At 48.1% G+C, this 21217-nt stretch overlaps 2 protein-coding genes across 4 annotated transcripts in view; one reads left to right on the top strand and one right to left on the bottom strand.

Annotated features, from left to right (window-relative positions):
• LOC102553339 (uncharacterized) overlaps positions 1-1431 on the bottom strand; it is a 9814-nt gene extending 8383 nt beyond the window's left edge. Inside the window, exons 1-2 of one of the 2 annotated variants that reach the window (XM_063278890.1) lie at positions 1293-1431; positions 455-616 (exon numbers count right to left, since the gene is read on the bottom strand). The gene's annotated coding sequence lies outside the window, so the exon portion shown is untranslated. The remainder of the gene's footprint in view (positions 1-454; positions 617-1292) is intronic. The other variant, XM_063278891.1, reaches the window with a different exon arrangement.
• Positions 1409-21217, top strand: Herpud1 (homocysteine inducible ER protein with ubiquitin like domain 1). 2 transcript variants are annotated; one of them, XM_006255133.5, is made up of 8 exons: positions 1409-11107; positions 13784-13861; positions 13954-14025; positions 15357-15487; positions 17028-17150; positions 17469-17819; positions 19287-19392; positions 20476-21217. In XM_006255133.5, exons 1-8 carry the CDS (start codon positions 10667-10669, stop codon positions 20638-20640), a joined length of 1467 nt encoding a protein of 488 aa, XP_006255195.3. In that variant the 5' UTR covers positions 1409-10666; the 3' UTR covers positions 20641-21217. The 2 variants fall into 2 exon arrangements, with proteins under 2 accessions (XP_006255195.3, NP_445975.1); NM_053523.1 differs by having other exon boundaries at positions 10870-11107; positions 13951-14025.

Here is a 21217-nt window from a genome sequence, read left to right as displayed (position 1 = left end):
CCACCTATCAATAGCACAGTAGGTTACAGCCAATTGTCTTTTGAGGCATTTACAACCCAAACCATACACCAAGGGACAGGAAGGGATCTGGGCCTGTTCACAAAGACCCAGACCCAGGGTTGATTCCTATAGACTGACTAGCTACCCTGGTCCTAAAAGAAAAATTCCTGCCCTGAGCAGATCAGCAGTGAAAGACATGGAGTGGGGTTGGGGATTTAGCTCAGCGGTAGAGCACTTGCCTAGCAAGCGCAAGGCCCTGGGTTCGGTCCCCAGCTCCGAAAAAAGAAAAAAAAAAGAAAGAAAGAAAGAAAGAAAGAAAGAAAGAAAGAAAGAAAGAAAGAGATGGAGTAGCAGGCAGAGGCATTTGCGTGGGCTGGATAGACAGGAGGGAAGAGTCTAAGATTGAGCAGGAAATTCGAGAGGGAGACACTGGAGACATTCTGGAAGGTCCTACCATTTTAACAAGAATGGCCTTCGAGCTCTTTCTGTGTCTCTAGTCCTCGCCGAGGCGCTGGGTCTAGTGCGAAACTGGTTTCAGGAAGGTAAGATCGTGTGGCTTCCTTGTTTGTTTGAGGTTCTGGCACCACAGACGCTAAGCACGTGCTCTATCACTGGACTCCAGCCCCAGCCAGAAATGGGATAGAGATGGGTGGGGGAGAAAGAAACCAGTCAGTAAGCATTTCAAATACACAGCTCTTGATGTCTTTTCTCTCCCCACTTCTGTGTGTGTGTGTGTGTGTGTGTGTGTGTGTGGTGTGTGTGTGTATGTGTGGTGTGTGTGTGTGGTGTGTGTGGTGTGTATGGTGTGTGTATGTGTGTGTGTGGTGTGTGTATGTGTGTGTGTGGTATGTGTGTGTGTGTGGTGTGTGTGTGTGGTGTGTGTGTGTGGTGTGTGTGTGTATGTGTGGTGTGTGTATGTGTGTGTGGTGTGTGTATGTGTGTGTGGTGTGTGTGTGTGTGTGTGTGTGGTGTGTGTATGTGTGTGTGGTGTGTGTGTGTGTGTGTGTGTGTGTGTGTGTGTGTGTGGTGTGGTATGGTGTTATTTTGTTTTTCAGAGACAGGGTTTCTCTGTGTAGCCCTGGCTGTCCCAGAACCCACTCAGTAGACCAGGCTGGCTTTGAACTCACAGAGATCCCCCTGTTTCTGCCTCCTGAGTGCTGGCATTAAAGGCCTGCACCACCACTGTCCAACTTGGTTTCTGTCCCTTCAAAGTAAAATGCCCAGTGGCATTTTTAATCGAGAGGTTTGTGGGGGAGGCTGCTCCGGGGTGAAAGGTTAACTTCCGCGGTTACCTGGAGCTGGTGTTCAGCTGTGACTGCTCCCTGGATGCTGGCTGGTGTCCACGTGACTCTTATACACATCCTGAAGCCAAAGCAAACAAACTGGAGCAGCCAGGGAGAACCAGAAGTCTGGATCTGGACATCCCTGCGGGCTGAGCCGTGTCAGCTGCTGCTCTGAGAGACGGGCAGTCTGATCAGACGGCCCTCCCCACTGCTCCACTACAGCCGAGCCCCCTGCCCTGCGGGGAGAAGAGGGGGATCTATAAGCATTTGCTATGTGGCAGTTGCTATTTTGTCCTCTCTCCACTGCAATGGCTGGGAACTCAGATCGAACAGAACAACAACAATACCACGTTTCCACCGTGTCCCAGTGGACCCAGCACCTTGCCCGTGTGCGAGAGCTCTGGAGCACCAATGGTTTCATCACCCTTTAAAAGAAGTTCTGGATGGGTAAGGCATTCACTCCCTACCCACTCCCTGGCAACCACTAATCTGCTCTGTCTCAATGGATTTGCCTATTCTGAATATTTCCTATCAGTAGGTGGAACTTGTACCCTTCTGTGTTTTGTTTCTTTCTCTTAGTCCACTGTTTCCGAGGGTTGCCACATCACCAGGGGTTCGCACTTGACACCTCTTGAAGGCTGGGTAGGATTCCCTTGTGCGGCCCCTCCACGGTTTACCCATTCTTCAGTTGACATCTACCCGGGTTGTTTTAGCTTTGGGAGCTGCTGTAAATCATGCTGTAGTGAACATTCATAAGCAAATTGTTTCCTTTTTCTCTTCTTAAACTGTTTTCAGTTCTTGTTTTTTTGCTGTTGTTAGTTTCTTGTTTTGATGTAACCCTAAGAGTAAAATTGCTAGCTCAGAGGATCATATTATGTTTGACTTACAGTGAAATCTGGGTACATTTTTAAACAATGTTAGAGGAGAGGGGTTTTTTGGGAGTAGGGGGCTTAGGATGTGTGTGTATTCTTTTAGGTGTGTGTGTGTGTGTGTGTGTGTGTGTGTGTGTGTGTGTAGGACAGAGGTCAACAGGGAAATGAGTCCCATAAGTCCTCTCCTCCTTTAAAAATGACATCGTGATGATGATGACGACGACGACAATGACGACGATGAGTGCCGGCATGTGTGGTGGTGCACGGGTACCCATGGAGGCAAGAAGAGGCATTTGTGTGCTACTGCATATGGGCCCCAGGATCTGAACTCTGGTGCTCAGGACTGAGCGGCAAGGGCCCTTAACTACCAAGCCATCCTTCCTCTCTCTCAAGTGGAATAGCACTGGGGACAGTTAGGAGGGGGATCTGACTCCAGAGCAGCTTCTGGTAAGGCAAGAGAGTTGCTCTGGTTACCGTGGTTATCATGGGCTTCAGGAAGACAGATTTCAAGAATGGGGAACATGACACAGGGAACATGTCGCCTCTTCCTGGCGACAAAGATACTTTTGGATGTGGTTCTGCTGACCTCAGAAATGACTATAAAAGGCAAAGCTCTTGGTGCTTTATTTAGGGGATTTCTAGAAACCAAATAAAAACAAGAGTTCCAAAAATGAAATGCAGAAGTTCTACCAGGCCTGTGACACCGGAGGGTTTGAAGCAAAACGTGGGCATGCTCTGTCTCTTCCCCAGCTCCGGGTCTGTGAAGACCTCTTCTGACCCTCAGACATGACTGTGCACGAGTCAGCCCAGGTTCCTTCGGGCTTTCCGTGCCACGTTCAGAATGGAAATTGTCTTACGTCTCAGCACGATCGAGTTCTAACTGGCCACAGCCCTTTCATTTGCAGATACCATCTAAAACCATGGACTTCTCATCAGCTCCATGACTTTCTTCCCTTGGTCCACTTGAACTCCTATCTCTGAGGGGCACAGAAACCAACCAGTGATGGCAGAGAGGAGTGACAGGAGCCAGGAGGTTGACTAGGAAGGGACGCTGAGGAGTGTGGGCGACATTGGAATGCTCTGTGTTATGGGAGTGGTATGGGTTACATAGGCAAATACAGTTGCCAAGATATAGGTCAATCACAACTCAGGCCTAGTTAAATACCAAGACTAACAGAGCCTCTAGCATTCTCAGTGCTTGGTTTGCCTAGCTGTAGGGTGGAAAGGGTGATCCCATCCTCTCTAAGTCAGCGCTGGTCAATTGAAGATGAGGTCGTGCACATTCCCCGAGGTGTCACTATGGTACCAACCCTAGTGCGTGCCTTGTGTGTGGCAGCTGTCTTTACAGTTTATATGCAAAGGCAGTCTTCACTGTCTAAGCCCTTGTTCCTCCTGCTTTGGTTTTGCAGGGTCTCCCCTCCCTCCGTGTGTTATTCCACCTGACTGCAGGTCTGTATCTATTCTTCCATTGACAGTAGGAAGATCCAGCCTCAAGTCTCTCCCTCTCTGTAATGGCTTTGTTCCCAACTATCCCCAATTCCCCAAATGCTCACACTTCCAAGAGGGTCTTTGTTAAGCTGCCCTAAGACTTTTTTCCATTCAGTCTCACTGACATTAACATGGCTTCATCATCATCATCATCATCATCATCATCATCATCATCATCATCACTATCATCATCATCATCACCACCACCACCACCACCACCACCACCACCATCACCTAAAAATAAACCCTGTACTTGTTGTCAGCTTGAGTGGGGCCTTTGAATGTGTACCCAGTTGATCATATCAGGCCCTACCAGGTAGGTCCGAGAAGCTTCACAAACATTTGCCCTTTAAGGGGAGGCAGGCAGGGTCTCACGGAGTAGCTTATCTGACCTAGATTTGAGATCACCCTGCCGAGAGCTCCTGATTTCTGTGCGCCACCATACCTGACTTGTCTGTCCTTTGTAAAGTCTGTATACTTTTAAACTGAAGTTGCATATAAATGCAACAATGTGCACACATTTATTTATTTGGTTTTTCAAGACAGGGTTTCTTGGTGTAGCCTTGGTTGTCTTGGAACTTGCTCTGTAGACCACCAGGCTGGTCTCAAACTCACAGAGATCAGCCTGCCTCAGTCTCTGGAGGGGTGAAAGGCTTGTACCAGCACTGCTCAGCAATAATGCACAAATTGTAAACACACAATTTGATCATCCGTTTGTTTGTAGTGCTGCGTATGTAACGCAGAGCCTTGTGGGTGTCAGGTAAATGCTCTCCTATTGAGCTACACCTCTAGCCCTAATTTGATTAGTTATGACAAACTTAGATGCCAGAGTAAGCCATATTCTAATCAAAACAAAGGGTAGATCCTCCTCTAGATATGCCCCTGGTGCCTTGGAGTATGCTGACATAACTAACACAGATTCCTAGGAAAAGGTTACTGGTGATCTCTGTAACCGTTTAAATGAACTAATATTTATAGCAATCAAGGCATGGGAGGCTTAACCGGAGGTAAGCACCTGCTGGCTCCCCGAAGCAACTTGTTCTTTGAACTACATACAAAATATCTATCTCCAAGCCTGATGCTACAACTAAACTGCTAGGGCTTTAGAAATCTTTTATGGGGGGTGGGGTGGGGATTTAGCTCAGCAGGCAAGCGCCTAGCAAGGGCAGGGCCCTAGGTTCGGTCCCCAGCTCCGGGGGAAAAAAGAGAGAGAGAAAGAGAGAGAGAGAGAGAGAGAGAGAGAGAGAGAGAGAGAGAGAGAGATCGATCTTTTATCGATGCCACTCTAAGGAGTTAGGCTACCTTTATCTTGAGATCCTCTAAATCCAAGCCTTCTTGTTCTGCCCGCTATTTCTCTGTTGTTCCTGCAAGCCCACGAGAGATTCCCCATCTCTTCCCTGGAGCTCCATCCATGAAGGCTGTTCAAAGCCTACAGCTGGGGAGAGTGCAGGAGTGCAAGAGAGGACTGGGAGGTAGAGGGAGAGAGAGGTGAGGCGGGGTGGGGGTGGGGAGAAAGCTCTCTATTAAAGGTTCCATTGCTTAGAAAAGAAGTTCTAACCCCTCCCCTCCCCTTGGCAGGCTGAACCACATCTCCATCCTGTGGGGGAATAACTCCAAACCAAGTGGTGGGGTAGCACAAAGTCACCCTGCTGACTTTGCCTGTGTTATAGAGCAAAGACCATGAGACTTCTCCCAAGCGACTTACCTTAAACCAGGCAAGGACATTCCATTCTTCAGCATCTTCCCTATGGAGGCTTTTGGAGGCACCCCCAAAAATGCATCCCTTCAGGACACGCCTAACTGCATCCGACAGACACATCTACTGGGGCTTTTAGATTTTGCTAACAACTAGCTTTTCTATGTACAATAATCCAATGTCCTGGAACAGATCTCCAGTGTTTGTTGACCTCCCTGGTACTCATACTCTGACATAGTCAGTCACCAGCTATCAGTGTACTGAGTCAGAGTTGGGCAGAGTGACTTACAATGAGTCTTGGTGAACCAGGACAACTGGGACCATAAATGTACCCCACTCGAGGCCATGCCCACTGCCCTGTTCCCTCCCAAGGCAGCTACTATTTCCTGTCACCTAGGCTTCTTCAGAGTTTCCTCTGAGTGGAATGGAGTAGCATACGTGGGGACCTACATGTTCCATTGGTACCCGTGGAGAATTTGTTTCAGGGTTCCCTGTACTGAAATCTGTGGATACTCCAGTCCTTTACACAATTGACAAACTCCTGTGCAGAACCTGCACGCATCCTCCTGGAGGCTGCAGTCATCTCTAGATTAGTTAACAATTTGAGGTCACAGAAATTGTCTTGGGAATGATGACAACAGTTTCCGTATGGTTCAGTACAGACATAAACTATTTGGGTTTTGTTTTCATTTTGGAATCAGGGTGTTGTTTCGTAACCAAGTTGGCCCTAGATATGTGATCTTCTTCCCTCAGCTTTTCAAATGCTGGGGTTACAGGCATGTGCTTGGCTCCAGACACAACTTTTTAAAAATATGTTTCTTTGCTGGCCACTCCTGGCTCTGCGATCCAGTGATCTTGCTGCACGCTGACACAGACCAATCCGGTCAGAGGGTTGCTTGGAGCACCTCTGACTGTTCCAGTGTGACAGCAACTCTGCCGTGAAGAAGGTGGCCTTTGCAGTTCCGGTTGGAGGCTTCCTAGGCAGCCGCAGGCTTGAAACAGCCCTGTCTTCAGAATACTCAGTGTGACACTCTGCTGACTGGCATATCCAAGTACAAGTCCCCCAGACCCCAGGAAGGCTGCTCATTTTCGTAGGCACATCTTCCAAAGGTTTCTCAAGTCACTTCATGGACTGGTTACTGAATAGTCAAGAGAAGTAACTTCTAGGTTTATGACAGCTTCCCTGTAATGTATGCGGCACAAAACACAATCTTCTGTCTTTATAGCCCCTCTGAATTTTCATGGATTTCCGATCCATTTAACTATCAAGATTTAATTATTTTAAATACAGTGGCTATATCATACAAAACAATGTAGCATTAAACATGGCTCTGCTGAAGTTGATTAGATCCATAAATGCAAAACTCATAGAATCTGAGGGCCGACCAGGTTCATTGTGTCTGATTCGTTCATTCAACGTGGTTTTAAAGTTTGTTCTCGCCACTGAGTGTGTCAGTTATCCACTCGTTTTTATTACTGAGTAATATTACATTATGGACATCATAATTTATCTGACTCCCTGGACTGTTCCCAGCACAGTCCAAACATTCTTGTGGAAGTCTCAGTCAGATGTTAAGTTTTTCTTTCTTTCCCTTGGGTTGGTTCCTGCTCCTATAATGGCTGGATTCTGAGGTGTGTGTGTGTGTGTGTGTGTGTGTGTGTGTGTGTGTGTGTGTGTGCGCATAGCTTTGTATGAAAATCACTAAGCCAAATTCCACAGGGCTGTGCTGTTTTGTAATTTTTCTCCCTGTGGATGATTATTCTCTTTGCGCCTCGGGTCCATCTTATGCTGCCGCTGTAACAAAAACATCAAAGTCGGATCAATTCATCATGAACAGAAGATGTTTACTGGCTCGCAGTTTTGGAAGCTAGCCAGACCAATGTCAAGGTGACGGCATCTGGCAGGAGTCTCCTCTCAGTCTCCTCACGTGGAGAGAAGGAAGTGAGATGAGGGAACATGGGAAGATGTGAGCCCTCGGTGAGAGAAGGAACCGTAGCTCCTGTGACCATTGAGTCCGGTCAGTTCACATCACGGCATGATCGGATCTTAAGGGCCACGCATCTCAATATCCTCCGACGGCAATTGAATTTCAAGATGAGTTTGGAGGAGGCAAACTTTCAAACCCTGGTGTCCCTTTGAAGAAGAGTCCACTGGGTGACTTTGGTTTCAGAACCTGTCGGCTGGAGTCGCTGCTGCTCTCCAAACACTGACGGGTATTCGCTGAGCGCTCACTAGACGACCGGCTCTGTCTCACCAACCTAGTAATGTCTTCCCATTTGAATGGGCTTGAAGACAGGCAGTTTGGCTCAGTAGTTTCACCACAGAGCTGTACCCCAACCCCTATGCAAATTCTGTGTATAAAGATAACTAGCCCCGTAGCTATTAACCACCAACTGTTTTTATGTATAATAAATATATTGACATGTAATATACAACACATATATATTTTGCACAAGGACCTGAGTTTGAATCCTCAGAACTCGAATGAAGGCAGATGCTGTCTCTAGTGTTCTATAATCCCAGTGCTCCCATGGAGAGACGGGAAGCAAAGACAGAAGAATCCCTAGAAGCTCACCCACCAGCTGGCCCACGCATCAGGAGCAAGGAACCAAGAGACCCTGTCTTAAAGGAGGTGGAAGGTGAGGACCACCCTCCAAGGTTGTTCTGGGACACAAGCGCCATGGCAGGCACATACGCATGTTCATATACATGAATGAGTACACACAGACACAGAGACAGACACAGACAGACACACAGACAGACAGACAGGCAGGCAGACACCACACACACACACACACACACACACACACACACACACACACACACACACACACACAAACCCTCAGAAGCTGAGGCTGGAGGATCATGAGTTCAAGACCAGCCTGGGCTACATGGTGAGTCTCTGCATTCAAAACAAAACCCTGAGGCTTTTGCAATCTCTTTGGCATTTCTGTTATCACTGTCCCACAGCTGTTGCCCCTCGGAATTGCAGGGCCAGGAAGAGCAGGGTCACATTGCACCTATCTTTCTATCCTTGGCAATTTAATGAGCTAACCCCAGAGTTTCTGAAACACACTATAAGCAGAATCCGGCCTCCGGGGAGGGGTATTTTACAGGGAGATAAAATCCAAGGCAGAAACAAATTGGATGTGCTTTTTTTTCTTGGGCTGGGGAAGGGTAAAGTCAAGAATGCAGATTCTCTCCCCACTCCACACATACACACTACTGAGGCTCAAACCCAGACCCTCATATATGTCTGACAAGCATATTACCATCAAGCAGCATCCCGAGCCCATCCCTTTCCTGGGTAGTAAGTACTTCGTGGAAACGGACGAGCTATCTTAGGGACTCTAAGGTTTGTCCCTGAAGGCAGGGGAAAGCACTTTGTAGGCACACTTTATTTGCCAATGAGGTCTGTATCTCTCACCTGGCTGCCTCCCCAAGGCCTCTGGCTTGTCTTATCTAATATTCTACGACTGGCGGTTTCTGGCCAGCAAGCCTACCATACCATAATCTGTTATGTTTGCCCTTCCAGAAGAAGTAGGAAAGGCTTCATAATTTGTGGGGGCCAGAGAAAAAAAACTGAAAATATTAGTCTTATGAAGAAGTCTTAGAGAAAAGGTAGGGCTGGAGTTTAAATCACTTTTTCAAAATCATGAAGACTAGAGTTCAGCTCCCAGCAGCCACACAACAAACTGAGCGTCCCTTGCAAATGTCTTTCAGTAGAGGGGAGACAGGATTGCTGGTGCATGCAGCTTGTGGGCTAACAAGAGCCCAGGGGGCGGGGATGGAGGGAGAGAGAGAGAGAGAGAGAGAGAGAGAGAGAGAGAGAGAGAGAGAGAGAGAGAGAAACAATTTTAAGGGAGAAACAACACGGTATCAAATCAAATGTGAAGATGACTGTGGCAGATATCACGTGCCCTTGGGGCCAGTCTTTATGCAAAGGGACAGAAGCCTTCTTGCTGCTCTCTGATTAGTTTCTGAAACTCTGCCTGCTTCTGGCTCCAGATGCAGGCATTTATGCTGTAACACCACACCCAGCCTCAGTGGTCCTCAACACACAACCTGAGAGGGAAAGCATCTGGTGTTCTGTGGCGTGTTTCTGGTGGACCACTGGCAAATGCCCAGCTGTGGTGAGGTGAAGTGTGTCCTCCAGAGAGACGCTGAAGTCTCAGTCCCAGAACATGATGGCATTTAGTCTTTTTTTTGCTAAAGATAATAAAGATGGTGTCTTTAGCCACTACAATACAAATGATACCCTTATCAAGGGGGAGGGGTGTTGGACAGAGATATACATAGAGATCATGCAGATACACTCACACACGTGTCTGAGCATGCACACACATGCACACCCGGAGAATGTCATGTGATCAGAAAGTATTGGAACAATTCTCAGCAAAGATGTGCCAAGGACAGTTAGCAAACCTGCACAAGTTAGGAGAGTGGTACAGATAGATTCTCCCCCCCAAAAGGAAGCAAGGCTGACCTACACGCTGGTCTCGGACTTCCAGCTTCTACAGCTTCGAAATACATTTCTGTTGCTTGAGCCCCCGGTTTATGACACTTTCTCATGGTTGTGTTTCTCACATAACCATCTCCAAACAGGCTCCTCCTATTACCCCCTCTGACCTCTATAAGCTCCTGACATGGCTGAAAACCCGGGCATCCCAACAGGATCTGGACAAAGATGGGTCAGAGCAATGCCAGTTTTGTTTTTCAAGCTCAGAGGAAACACTGGAGCACCAACAACATTTGAGGCCTCTGGTCAGGTTTCCGGTTATCTGAGACCATAGCTGTGCTTGTCTCAACCCCGGTTTAAAAGCAGATGTTGTTAGTTCATAAATGATGACCCTTTCCAGTGTCTCCTAAAGGGCTTGTCAACCAAGAGGCACTTAGTGCCATTCATAATAAGGGGCATGTCCCACACTTGATGCATCATTAAAGACCAGAGCTGCAGGCAAATTGGAAAGTGGCCGAATCCTTCGTCCTCTTAGCTCAGAGCAAAACAGCCCTGGTTTCTCTTCGCTTCTAAGGTATCACCTCAGCCTGGCTGGTTCATAAGGCTTCCCTGGATGCTAGGCAGCGGAGCCACCCGGGAAAATGCAAGCGGACAGACGTACGGTCAGGCGCATGGGGTCAGAAAGGGCGGAGGGCCGCTTTGTGAGGGAACAATTTGCAGAGCCTGCTGATCTGGGAGTCAGGCGAGCCGCCGGGCTCAGGCACCGCACGCACCCCGCGCTAGGGAGCCTGAACCCAACCAGCGCCCCAGAGGGCACCCTGACATGGCCGCCGAAGACCGGCTCCCGCGCCGCTGTCGGGACTCAGGATGACGCAACCACGGCGGGTTGCATCAGCCCGCACCCTCGCGCTTAGCCCGCCCCTCCGCCGCCTTTCCCCGGGCGCTGATTGGGCCACGTTGGGCACTGACCTCTGTCTCAGCCAATGGACGGCAGCCACAGAGAGCGCTATCTGCGGAATCCTGGCACGGGGCGCCCATAAAAGGTACCCGAGACGGGGGCGCGTGTCCCAAAGACACCAAGTGTCGTTGTGGGGTCGCAGACGGCTGCGTCGCCGCCCGTTCGGCATCCCTGAGCGCAGTCGAGCCTCCAGCGCCGCAGACATGGAGCCCGAGCCACAGCCCGAGCCGGTCACGCTGCTGGTGAAGAGCCCCAATCAGCGCCACCGCGACTTGGAGCTGAGTGGCGACCGCGGTTGGAGTGTGAGTCGCCTCAAGGCCCACCTGAGCCGAGTCTACCCCGAACGCCCGGTGAGTGGGACCCCGGGGTGCCACGCCTGAAAGGCTGCCTGAGCTCACCTGTCACAAGCCACAGGGCGCGGGTCTCCTTCCTGCCCCACCGTCCCGGGTGCCCCTCTGCTCGCTCCAGCGCCTGTCATCCCTTATGGGCCTCCACCCCTCCTCCCTTGCCCTCTTTACTTCACCTCCCCGTACACCTAACTCCCAAGACTGTCACACGTCTGCCCCACGTCCCTCTACCCACTCCTCATCCTCCCAGGTAGTGTACAGCCTTCGCCAAACCAGGGAAACAGTAATTTGACCTTAATGAGTCATTTCCCCATCCAAATCTCAGTGACCCTCCACAGACTAGTAGGTGACTGGGTGTTCCCAGTTCCGCTTGCATCTGATGGGTAGAAATAAGAAAAGTAAATGTTGCCAGACAAGATTTCTGGGTGCACCGAAGACAGACGAGTCTATGTGCCAGCTTGGGCCATTAGCTAGAGGGCGGGGTGCGTGCCCAACTTCTGAAGGTCCCACACCCAGAGGCTAGACATGGTTCTTCTTCTGCACCCTTCCGTTGGCTGCCCCTCCCTGTCGCGCAGTACTTAGTCTCGGGGAGGAGCCCCCTTAACTTTCTAGCTAAGGATGACTGAGAAAGGAAGCCAGCAGCTGGCGTAGCCCTGAGTCTGATTTGACGACAACCATGGGTCAGTTAGGAGACTTTCTTGTTTTGTGGGGTTCCCTCTATCCTCTTTGGTTGACACGTCCGTCAACAGCTCCCTAGCCCCACCCACCCCTCCGGTCCCTGCCACGTGACGGAGGCTGTGCTCTGGACCTTCCTGTATTTACTTTGTTCTCTGATGTTATGTAAGTGTCCACGAGTGCAGTTGTGGCTCAAACAGGAGAGGGCAATCGGGTGGCTGCAGATGGGGACTTCGAACAGTGGCCTTTGAGCTCCAACCGGCAGTGGCGCGTGGGTTTCGGTTTGTTTTTGTTCCGCGTTGTCGGGAATGTCAACAAGACTTTTCCTTAAGAGTTGGCTAGGAACTTTATCACTTTGGGTGTAAGCTTCTAATCCTCTGGGACTGGTTGGGACAGTCTGCAGGATCTTCCGCGGCTGTTTTCAAGAAACCAGGTGTCCTTGATGAGAGATGGCAGTTAGCTGCATAAAATGATGCTCCTGTTATCGCTGGTTGCATCATTTGAAAAAGGCTGTTTTGAGGCCTGTTTTCCTCGGGCGAGGAACATTGGGCCTCTTGGATTTGAAGACCTAAGGTGATAAATACAGGTCTCCTGGGTATACAAATCCGTACCTTAAAAAATACGGTGCGGGCGCAGTGGCGCGCTTCTGTGATCTCTCTCTGGAGAGACCAGGGCAGGAGGAGCAAGCATTGCAGACTGGGCTAGATACATGAGAGTCTCTCAGAAATTAAGGAAGAAAGCATGCTCATATTTCTTTTTCTGTAGTAGTACCAATCAGTGGGTGATGATAATAGTTTATAATAGTTATTCGCTTAATATTTAATTTTCGAATTGGCCTTCCAGGTGAGAACAGAGCTTCAGTTTGGGTCTTTAGAAGAGGAAAACAGTTCAAACTGGCTTGCAACTGTGTGTGGTTTTTTTTGTTTTGTTTTTTCTTGTTGCTGTTTTTACTATTTGCTGGTGGTTGGTTTCACACTGAGAATAGCATTATGCAAATTGTTGTGAACAGCATTTGTCAGTGAAGCCCCCCCCCCCCAACACTGCATCCAATATGCTTTTGTTTTAGGTGTGGTGTCAAAAAGTCCTAACGGATGTTGATAAGCAGATGAAAGGTTTCGCTGTCCTTGTTTTGGATGGTTTGAGGCCAAGTTTCCTAACACAGGCTAGCCATAAACTATTGATCTTTCTGCTCCTACCTCTCAAGTGCCGGGCTTGTGAGCATGTGTCACCATGCGTTGGTGGGGACAATTCTCCTGGTCTTTTGGGGGGGAGGTGGCAGCATTTTGAGATAGGGGCTCTCTGGCCTCAAACTTCTGCCCGAGCGACCTTCATGCTGAGAGTCTAGTCTCGGGTTCAGTTGTTTGTTTGTTTGTTTGTTTTTTCCCAGACTGGAAGGAACATCTTAATTCCAAGTTTGGCTTAATGGGTTATTCTGGTGTGCAGGCTGGTGATCTGCAGGGTGGTGTCCATTCTTGGAGTTCATTGCTTTTAAGCAGATACTTTTAAAAATATGGCTTAAGAGAAACTTAAAAGTAGACTTTAGGAATGAGAATTACATCAAAGTATATGGACTCTATGTCTTTAAAGTCCCTGCTATAGAGGAGGACATGGGTTGGAATCTTGATTCTAGCAGCAGGTAACCTCGGGTGGCCTGGGCGAAGACTGACCAAAAGTAAATTGAGTTTTCTCCGGTTTTAAAGTTCATTGCTGCCGAAGCCCTAAATCCAGTTTGTGTTTTTAGTAGCAGAAAGCACAGTCCCTCTGAGTAAGAAGTAAGGTATGTGGTCGTAGTTCTTATGGACTAGGGGGTCATTTGCCTTCCAAATTTGAGATTAAACTCAAGCACTTACTAAAAAAAAAAGTTTTACATATGAGAACTATTATTGTTATTATTATTATTATTATCATCATTATTATTATGTTTTGAAAAGATCTTCCTGTGGTGTGGGAAAATACTTGTTGGGTTCTATGCTGACGTTTGCTTTTCTTTCCCTTTACGATCAGCGCCCAGAGGACCAGAGGTTAATTTATTCTGGGAAGCTGCTGTTGGATCACCAATGTCTCCAAGACTTGCTTCCAAAGGTATCTGTCATCCTTAGCTCTTGCCTTGGGGTGTGGTCAAGCTCTGGCAGTTGGAATTCAGGTCCTGAAGTGTCTCTTGTTCCATTCAGCAGGAAAAGCGACATGTTTTGCACCTCGTGTGCAATGTGAGGAGTCCCTCAAAAAAGCCAGAAGCCAGCACAAAGGTATGGTGCCTTTTCATGATAACAGCTACCTGTGTCTCTGATTCCCAAGGGAGGGAGAAAGGAAGTTGAGTGAAACTTAAGATGTTATGGTGTTGGGGTTGGGGATTTAGCTCAGTGGTAGAGCGCTTGCCTAGGAAGCGCAAGGCCCTGGGTTCGGTCCCCAGCTCCGGAAAAAAAAAAAAAAAGATGTTATGGTGTTTCCCCCAAGGCATGCCAGAACTTAGAGGCTGTGTTCTCAGTAGAGCGAGGGCTGAGTGGTAACCCTCAGTGCTTACCACTGGGCATAGTAGAAAGCAGACTGCCATATGCATGCCGTGTGCAAAAGCAAAGTCACGCCTTTGACCTGAGGTCACCGTTTGCCCAGGATGGCAGATGAAAGTGGTGTTTACAGAAATGAACACGTTTCTCTAAGGGACTTTATTTATTTATTTTCAAGACAGGGTCTCTCTGTGTAGGTCTCTCTATGTACCCCCAGCTGTCCTGGAACTCACTCTGCAGATCAGGTTGACCTCAAACTCCCAAAGTCCTGCCTGGCGTCTGCCTCCTGAGTGCTGAGGTTAAAAGCATGTGTCACAACCACCTGGCTAGGAATATTAATTTTATAAAGAGTAGAGCCATAAACATATTTCCTATGGAAATTTCTGTCATGATTACTTGGGTAGGAATAGACCACAGTCTTCATTACATGATCTCTAAAGACTTTGGTTTGACAGTGAAACACATTTGCTCTTCCTCTCGACAACATCTGCTTATGTGAACACTACACCCCTTCTAGAGTGGTACTTGACTTACATTTGTAGTTCACTTGTATTTCCTGCAACTTCTGAGTGTCACACGGGAATTCTCTTTCCTTTACGTTGCTGCCTAGTTATGTGTCACATTTGATTTCTAGACCTACTGGGTTCCACAACATACATGTTAGCATTAGTGGGAAGCTTTCTCAGTAGTGGTAGCTGTAGTCACAATATTTTCCTGTGACAACCGTAGTTATTCTTAGAGAAAAACATGGATTATCCTTTTTATTTTGCATGTGTGTATGTGTGTGTGTGTATTGGTGTCCGTATAGAGAGTTTTTGCTGGGGCTCGAACCCAGGGCCTCATGCAGGCAAGGGAGAGGTCTACCACTGAGCTACCTTTCCTCAGCTCTAGCTTCTGTGTGTTCACAATTGTTGCAATGAACAAATTCAGAATCTTCCTATGACATTGCACTTAATTTTGTCAGGCTGAGGGGCGGGGACAGGGACATCAGTCACTTGGTGGCAAAATAATTAGCCTGATTGCCAACAGTTGCATCGGGCCCTTTGTTCTGACATTTGTGTTACTCGCTTTAGGGTGCTGAGTCCACAGAGCAGCCGGACAACACTAGTCAGGCACAGTATCCTGGGGATTCCTCAAGCGATGGCTTACGGGAAAGGGAAGTCCTTCGGAACCTTCCTCCCTCTGGATGGGAGAACGTCTCTAGGTGAGTGTCCATGCAGAAAACAGTCGTACTTCATTTGTGTCAATTGAAAAATAAGGTGTGTTTAAGCTGGGCATCCTGGCGCATGCCTTTGATCCCAGCCCTCAGGAGGCAGAGGCAGGCAGATCTCTGTGTTGGAGGCCACCCTGGTCTACAGATCAAGTTCCAGGACATGCAGGGCTACACCAAGAAACCCTGTCTTGAAAAACGAATTGGTACAATGTGAACTTCAGGACGTACAAGATGGCTTCAGTCTAAAGACCTCGTGGATTTTTTAATATTAGTCTCTTGAGGTATATTTTTAAAAGTAGGTATATGAGGCAAAAACACGGGTTGTTTAACCCGTAAATGGACCCAGTTGACCAGTCCTGTCCCTGTGGCGTTAAGCTACAGTGTTGAAAAGCTATAATCTGTGATGAGATCTGAGGATAAAGGTGAGGCAGAGCTTAACGATCAAATGCAAATAAACAAGTTGTTTTATTTTTTCCTCTTGGAGACTTTACTTCCATAAATGAAATAAGTTTTTGAGGCGCATCATTTGATTCAGGGATAAGAAGGAATAAGTATTATAATAACTTAAACCTCAGGTCAGGAACATTCTGGCCCAACACAAGATGGTTTATTGTTCTGGACATCCTTACTGTGATGTCTTTTTAGGAGCAGAAGCATTTATTTCTATGCGGTTTGTATTTTATCAGTCGTATCGAGGTTTCTTGGTTCCTAACTGGTAAGGAATGTAACAGGTTCTAGACTGTGGGGCTTCCTCCTTCTCATGTCCTCCTCTGACCTGTCCTAATTGATTAAGACTTGCGCAGCCTGCCAGGCAGTGGGTGCGTACGCTTTAGTCCTAGAATCCAGGAGGCAGAGGCAGGCAGATCTCTGAGTTGGAGGCCAGTCTGGTCTACAGATGGAGTCCAGGACAGCCAGGGCTGCACAGAGAAAGGGGAGCGGGAGGGAGAGGGCACAGCCCTTAGCTTCTCATTGCCTGCTCCCGGCAAGCGAAGGCTGTTCCTTGCCTGAAGAAGCGGGTCTGGCACGGCACAAATGTGTCCAAGAGTCCAGCCTGCTCCTTTGGCTTCTGAGCTCCTGCAACAACCTGTGTGAGGGACCAGATGAGCTGCAAACACAGGGAGGGTTGTCACGGCACTCAGAACTGCCACAGTGTGGATTTTTACCTGGGGTCGGGGCACGACAGAGTTCTTTCAGGATGGACTTGGCAATGTGGTTTGAGCACTCCCCTCTAAAGCACGATCCGTGGATTTAACCCCGAGTGAGGCTTGAGAGGGAAAGCATTAGCCTGTCAGCACAGCTGTGCAGAAAGCACGCAGCCTCCCCCTGCCAGGGCCGGACGGAGCTCATGTTTCCCATGGGATCTGATGAGCCACGGTGCTGCTGTCCTCAACATATAGGACACATCGTAGAGTTGACTATTGTGTTGTCTGTCCTGTCTCTTTAACTATTTATTATTGCTGATTGTAATTTAGTATCAAGGTCGTCGTTCCCAACCAACTCAAAGTGCTCTTTCGTTTGACCCTGCGTATAGGCCTGAAGCCGTCCAGCAGACTTTCCAAGGCCTCGGGCCCGGCTTCTCTGGCTACACCACCTACGGGTGGCTGCAGCTCTCCTGGTTCCAGCAGATCTATGCAAGACAGTACTACATGCAATAGTGAGTCTTACTCCGGCTGTGGGTGGGGGATGGAGAGAAATCCCATCATGGCTGTACAGTGCCAAATGGAGAGATGGGTGTGTCTTCCTGACTCCTGGAGCCCTGTTCTTTGTGGTCCTGGATGTAGTAGGGTGGAAATGATAGCAGCTTCAAGACTTGGGTATTGATGTAGAATTAGTTCCGGATAAGCTTTGCCATAGAGCTCTCCTCAGAAAAAGACGTTTTATAGATGTGATGTTTAGTGCTGCCTAGCTTGCGGAGAGAGCCCGGTCTCCACGACGCCCTGCCTTCAGCCGCGTCTGCCTGTTTGTCTTTTAGCTTGGCTGCCACTGCTGCTTCAGGAGCTTTTGGCCCTACACCAAGTGCACAAGAAATACCTGTGGTCTCTACACCGGCTCCCGCCCCTATACACAACCAGTTTCCGGCAGAAAACCAGCCGGCCAATCAGAATGCAGCCGCTCAAGCGGTTGTTAATCCCGGAGCCAATCAGAACTTGCGGATGAATGCACAAGGCGGCCCTCTGGTGGAAGAAGATGATGAGATAAACCGAGACTGGTTGGATTGGACCTACTCAGCAGCGACATTTTCCGTTTTCCTCAGCATTCTTTACTTCTACTCCTCCCTGAGCAGATTCCTCATGGTCATGGGCGCCACCGTAGTCATGTACCTGTAAGCAGATGGCTTCTCTTTTTACCTTTACGGAAAGTGACACTATATTGTCACTTGAGTACAGATATTTTCTTCCAGTCTGTGGTCCTTAAAGGGGGTGTACTTAAATTTTATCATTCTGGCACTTTCGTTTCAAGGAATGCAAACACAGAGTGCAGAAATCCCAGGTTAGCAAAAGAAGCATATTTTCATCGTCTGCATCAGCAGATAAATGGGCTCATGGCTCATGGGCTCATGATGTAACAGTACAGAGCCATCCTGAAGCATAAGAGGTTGTATTTATTTCCAGAAGGACAGATGGTTTTTATCAGGCTGTAGCTGCCTTTGCAGGACAAAGTTCAGACAGTGTCGTCACAGCCATGAAGGGCCAGTGACCTTTTACACACTTTGTGTTTGCTCCAGCCGCCAACTGGAGGTAATTCTGCATCTTCCCCCGGAGGACATTTGGCGGTATCTGAAGGATGTCGGAGCGAGAGGGCTGGTCTGTGGTTGAGTAGGGTAGGAAGGGATGCTTCAGAGTTTCCAGCAGTGTGCAGGGGAGCTCATCTGGAGGATGCAGCCCAAGAAAGCTTGGGCTAGAGGGACCATTCTGGTTAGAATGCAAGGAAGGAACTTTTCCTTTGCAGTGAAACTTATGGGTCCTAGTTTCGTCTTTTAAAATGTAAGAAGTACAAGCATTCTTCATATTTCGTCTTGAAAGTTGAATTTTGTTAGATTTTTTTTTTCCAGTTAAAGGCTTTTATCAAACATTTCTATCTCTAGAATCAAATATTTCTGTGACCAAATTGAGGTTGTTATTATATATACATATATATGTATATATGTGTGTGTAATCATATATGTGTGTGTATATGTATGTGTATGTGTATACATACATATGTATATATAATCATATACATATGATTACAGCAGCTTTATATATGATTATATTTCCCATTTCTGTTGTTTGGTTTGCTCTGATTCTGTGGTGCTGAAGTAGAACCCTAGGCCATTTCTCTCCACGCAAGCAGGCACTTTCCACTCATAGTTTCGGCTTGTTTTTTGTTTTTGTTTTTGTTTTTGTTTTTATTTTTTGTTTTGAGACAGGGTCTTGCAGAGTTGACCAGTGGCATGGACCTCACTCTGTAGCCAAGGCAGGCTTTGAACTTTGGTTTCTTCCTTAGCCTCCCAGGGGGCTGGGATTATGGGATTACTGGGCCCCATGCCACGATACCCTGGCTACACTGAGGTTTTCAAGTGCCAGGCGTAGTTCGTATCAGCAAGCATTTATTAGCACCCGCCGCATCCAGTTATCTATTGCCAGGAAATGAGACACGCACCCTGCTTTTAAGGACCAGAGGCCTGAGAGAATCTAGGGTCTGACAGGCTTCTGTGAGGTGGTATCGCCTAAGTGTTGGGGCCTTAAGAGTCTCGTGTGAATCCCACGGCGACTTGGCTGAGTGGTGCCTATTTGTGCTTTCTTCACAGGCACCACGTCGGGTGGTTTCCATTCAGACAGAGGCCAGTTCAGAACTTCCCAGATGACGGTCCCCCTCAGGAAGCTGCCAACCAGGACCCCAACAATAACCTCCAGGTACAGGCCCACCGCCCTGCCTGCTCTAGTCCTGAGCGTCAGCCTTGTGAACTAGTGCTTTGCCGTGTGTAAGGCTAAGCGTTTTATGGATAAGAATTGTTCTCGGGGTTGGGGATTTAGCTCAGTCAAGCGCAAGGCCCTGGGTTTCGGTCCCCAGCTCCGAAAAAAAGAGGAAAAAAAAAAAGAATTGTTCTCATGGCAGCTGTTTTTAAGACTTCGAATATTCTTTTTTTAAACATTTTAATTCAATTAAATTTTAATCTTTAGAAGTGTTTAAAAATCCATTAATTCTAAAGAGGAATCATGTGTGGAAAGGTGTGAGGCGACACACTTCTGGTTCGCCCGTCTCTGGTTGCATTAGGCCAAACCACGTGGAGCGGCAGCTGTGGGTAGCAATTGTACGAAAGCATTTGAAAGGTCAGAAGCCGGGTGCTGGCATATTTTAACTGTTGCCAACCCACAGGCTTCGTCTCTGTCTGCACTGCTGCTGTGGGCCAATCATAGGCTTCGTCTCTCTTGGCACTACTGCTGTGGCCAATCACTGGAGACTTTGACTATTCTTTATAAGCACATGGCAATTGGGAGTTTTGCATATGCAATGCTGGGGGGTCGACCCACATTTTGAGAATAAGAGAGATGTAACTGTGCGCTTAACTTTGGAAACTGCTGGTGGATTTTTATTCTGATGGACCGGGTACATAACCGCGCCTCAGAATAGGTTTTCTTCACAAGGCAGATTAGTGCATAATCCTGAAGGATGTACTTTATAACAGAAATCGCCCCTGTAGTCTGGTTTTAGAACACTGAGTTGCCAGGTTGGTTTCTTAGCTCAGGGCACCGCCCAAATTAGAGGACTGGTTAGCTTGTGGCAAAGTTAATTACTATTTGATAGTAACCGGAGGTCACTTCCTCTGACACTGGCCGAGAGGAATGTTTGGAACTATGGGAGGTCAACTGCAGAAGTGCTGTAGACCCCGAGAGGTACCTTCTGCACTCGTCCCTCACCAGGCTCTACCCTGACCTGACTTGAGGATAGGAGTTCCTCTAGACTCTAATCATTTTTCTCATTGTCTTTGCCTATAGGGAGGTTTGGACCCTGAAATGGAAGACCCCAACCGCCTCCCCGTAGGCCGTGAAGTGCTGGACCCTGAGCATACCAGCCCCTCGTTCATGAGCACAGCATGGCTAGTCTTCAAGACTTTCTTTGCCTCTCTTCTTCCGGAAGGCCCACCAGCCCTAGCAAACTGATGGCCCCTGTGCTCTGTTGCTGGAGGCTTTCACAGCTTGGACTGGATCGTCCCCTGGCGTGGACTCGAGAGAGTCATTGAAAACCCACAGGATGACGATGTGCTTCTGTGCCAAGCAAAAGCACAAACTAAGACATGAAGCCGTGGTACAAACTGAACAGGGCCCCTCATGTCGTTATTCTGAAGAGCTTTAATGTATACTGTATGTAGTCTCATAGGCACTGTAAACAGAAGGCCCAGGGTCGCATGTTCTGCCTGAGCACCTCCCCAGACGTGTGTGCATGTGTGCCGTACATGGAAGTCATAGACGTGTGTGCATGTGTGCTCTACATGGAAGTCATAGATGCAGAAACGGTTCTGCTGGTTCGATTTGATTCCTGTTGGAATGTTGCAATTACACTAAGTGTACTACTTTATATAATCAGTGACTTGCTAGACATGTTAGCAGGACTTTTCTAGGAGAGACTTATTGTATCATTGCTTTTTAAAACGCAGTGCTTACTTACTGAGGGCGGCGACTTGGCACAGGTAAAGCCTTTGCCGGGTTTTCTGTTCAATAAAGTTTTGCTATGAACGAC

This window comes from Rattus norvegicus, chromosome 19 (genome assembly GCF_036323735.1).
Source record: "Rattus norvegicus strain BN/NHsdMcwi chromosome 19, GRCr8, whole genome shotgun sequence".
NCBI lineage: Eukaryota > Metazoa > Chordata > Mammalia > Rodentia > Muridae > Rattus > Rattus norvegicus.
This window is presented reverse-complemented; position numbering and strand designations above follow the sequence as displayed.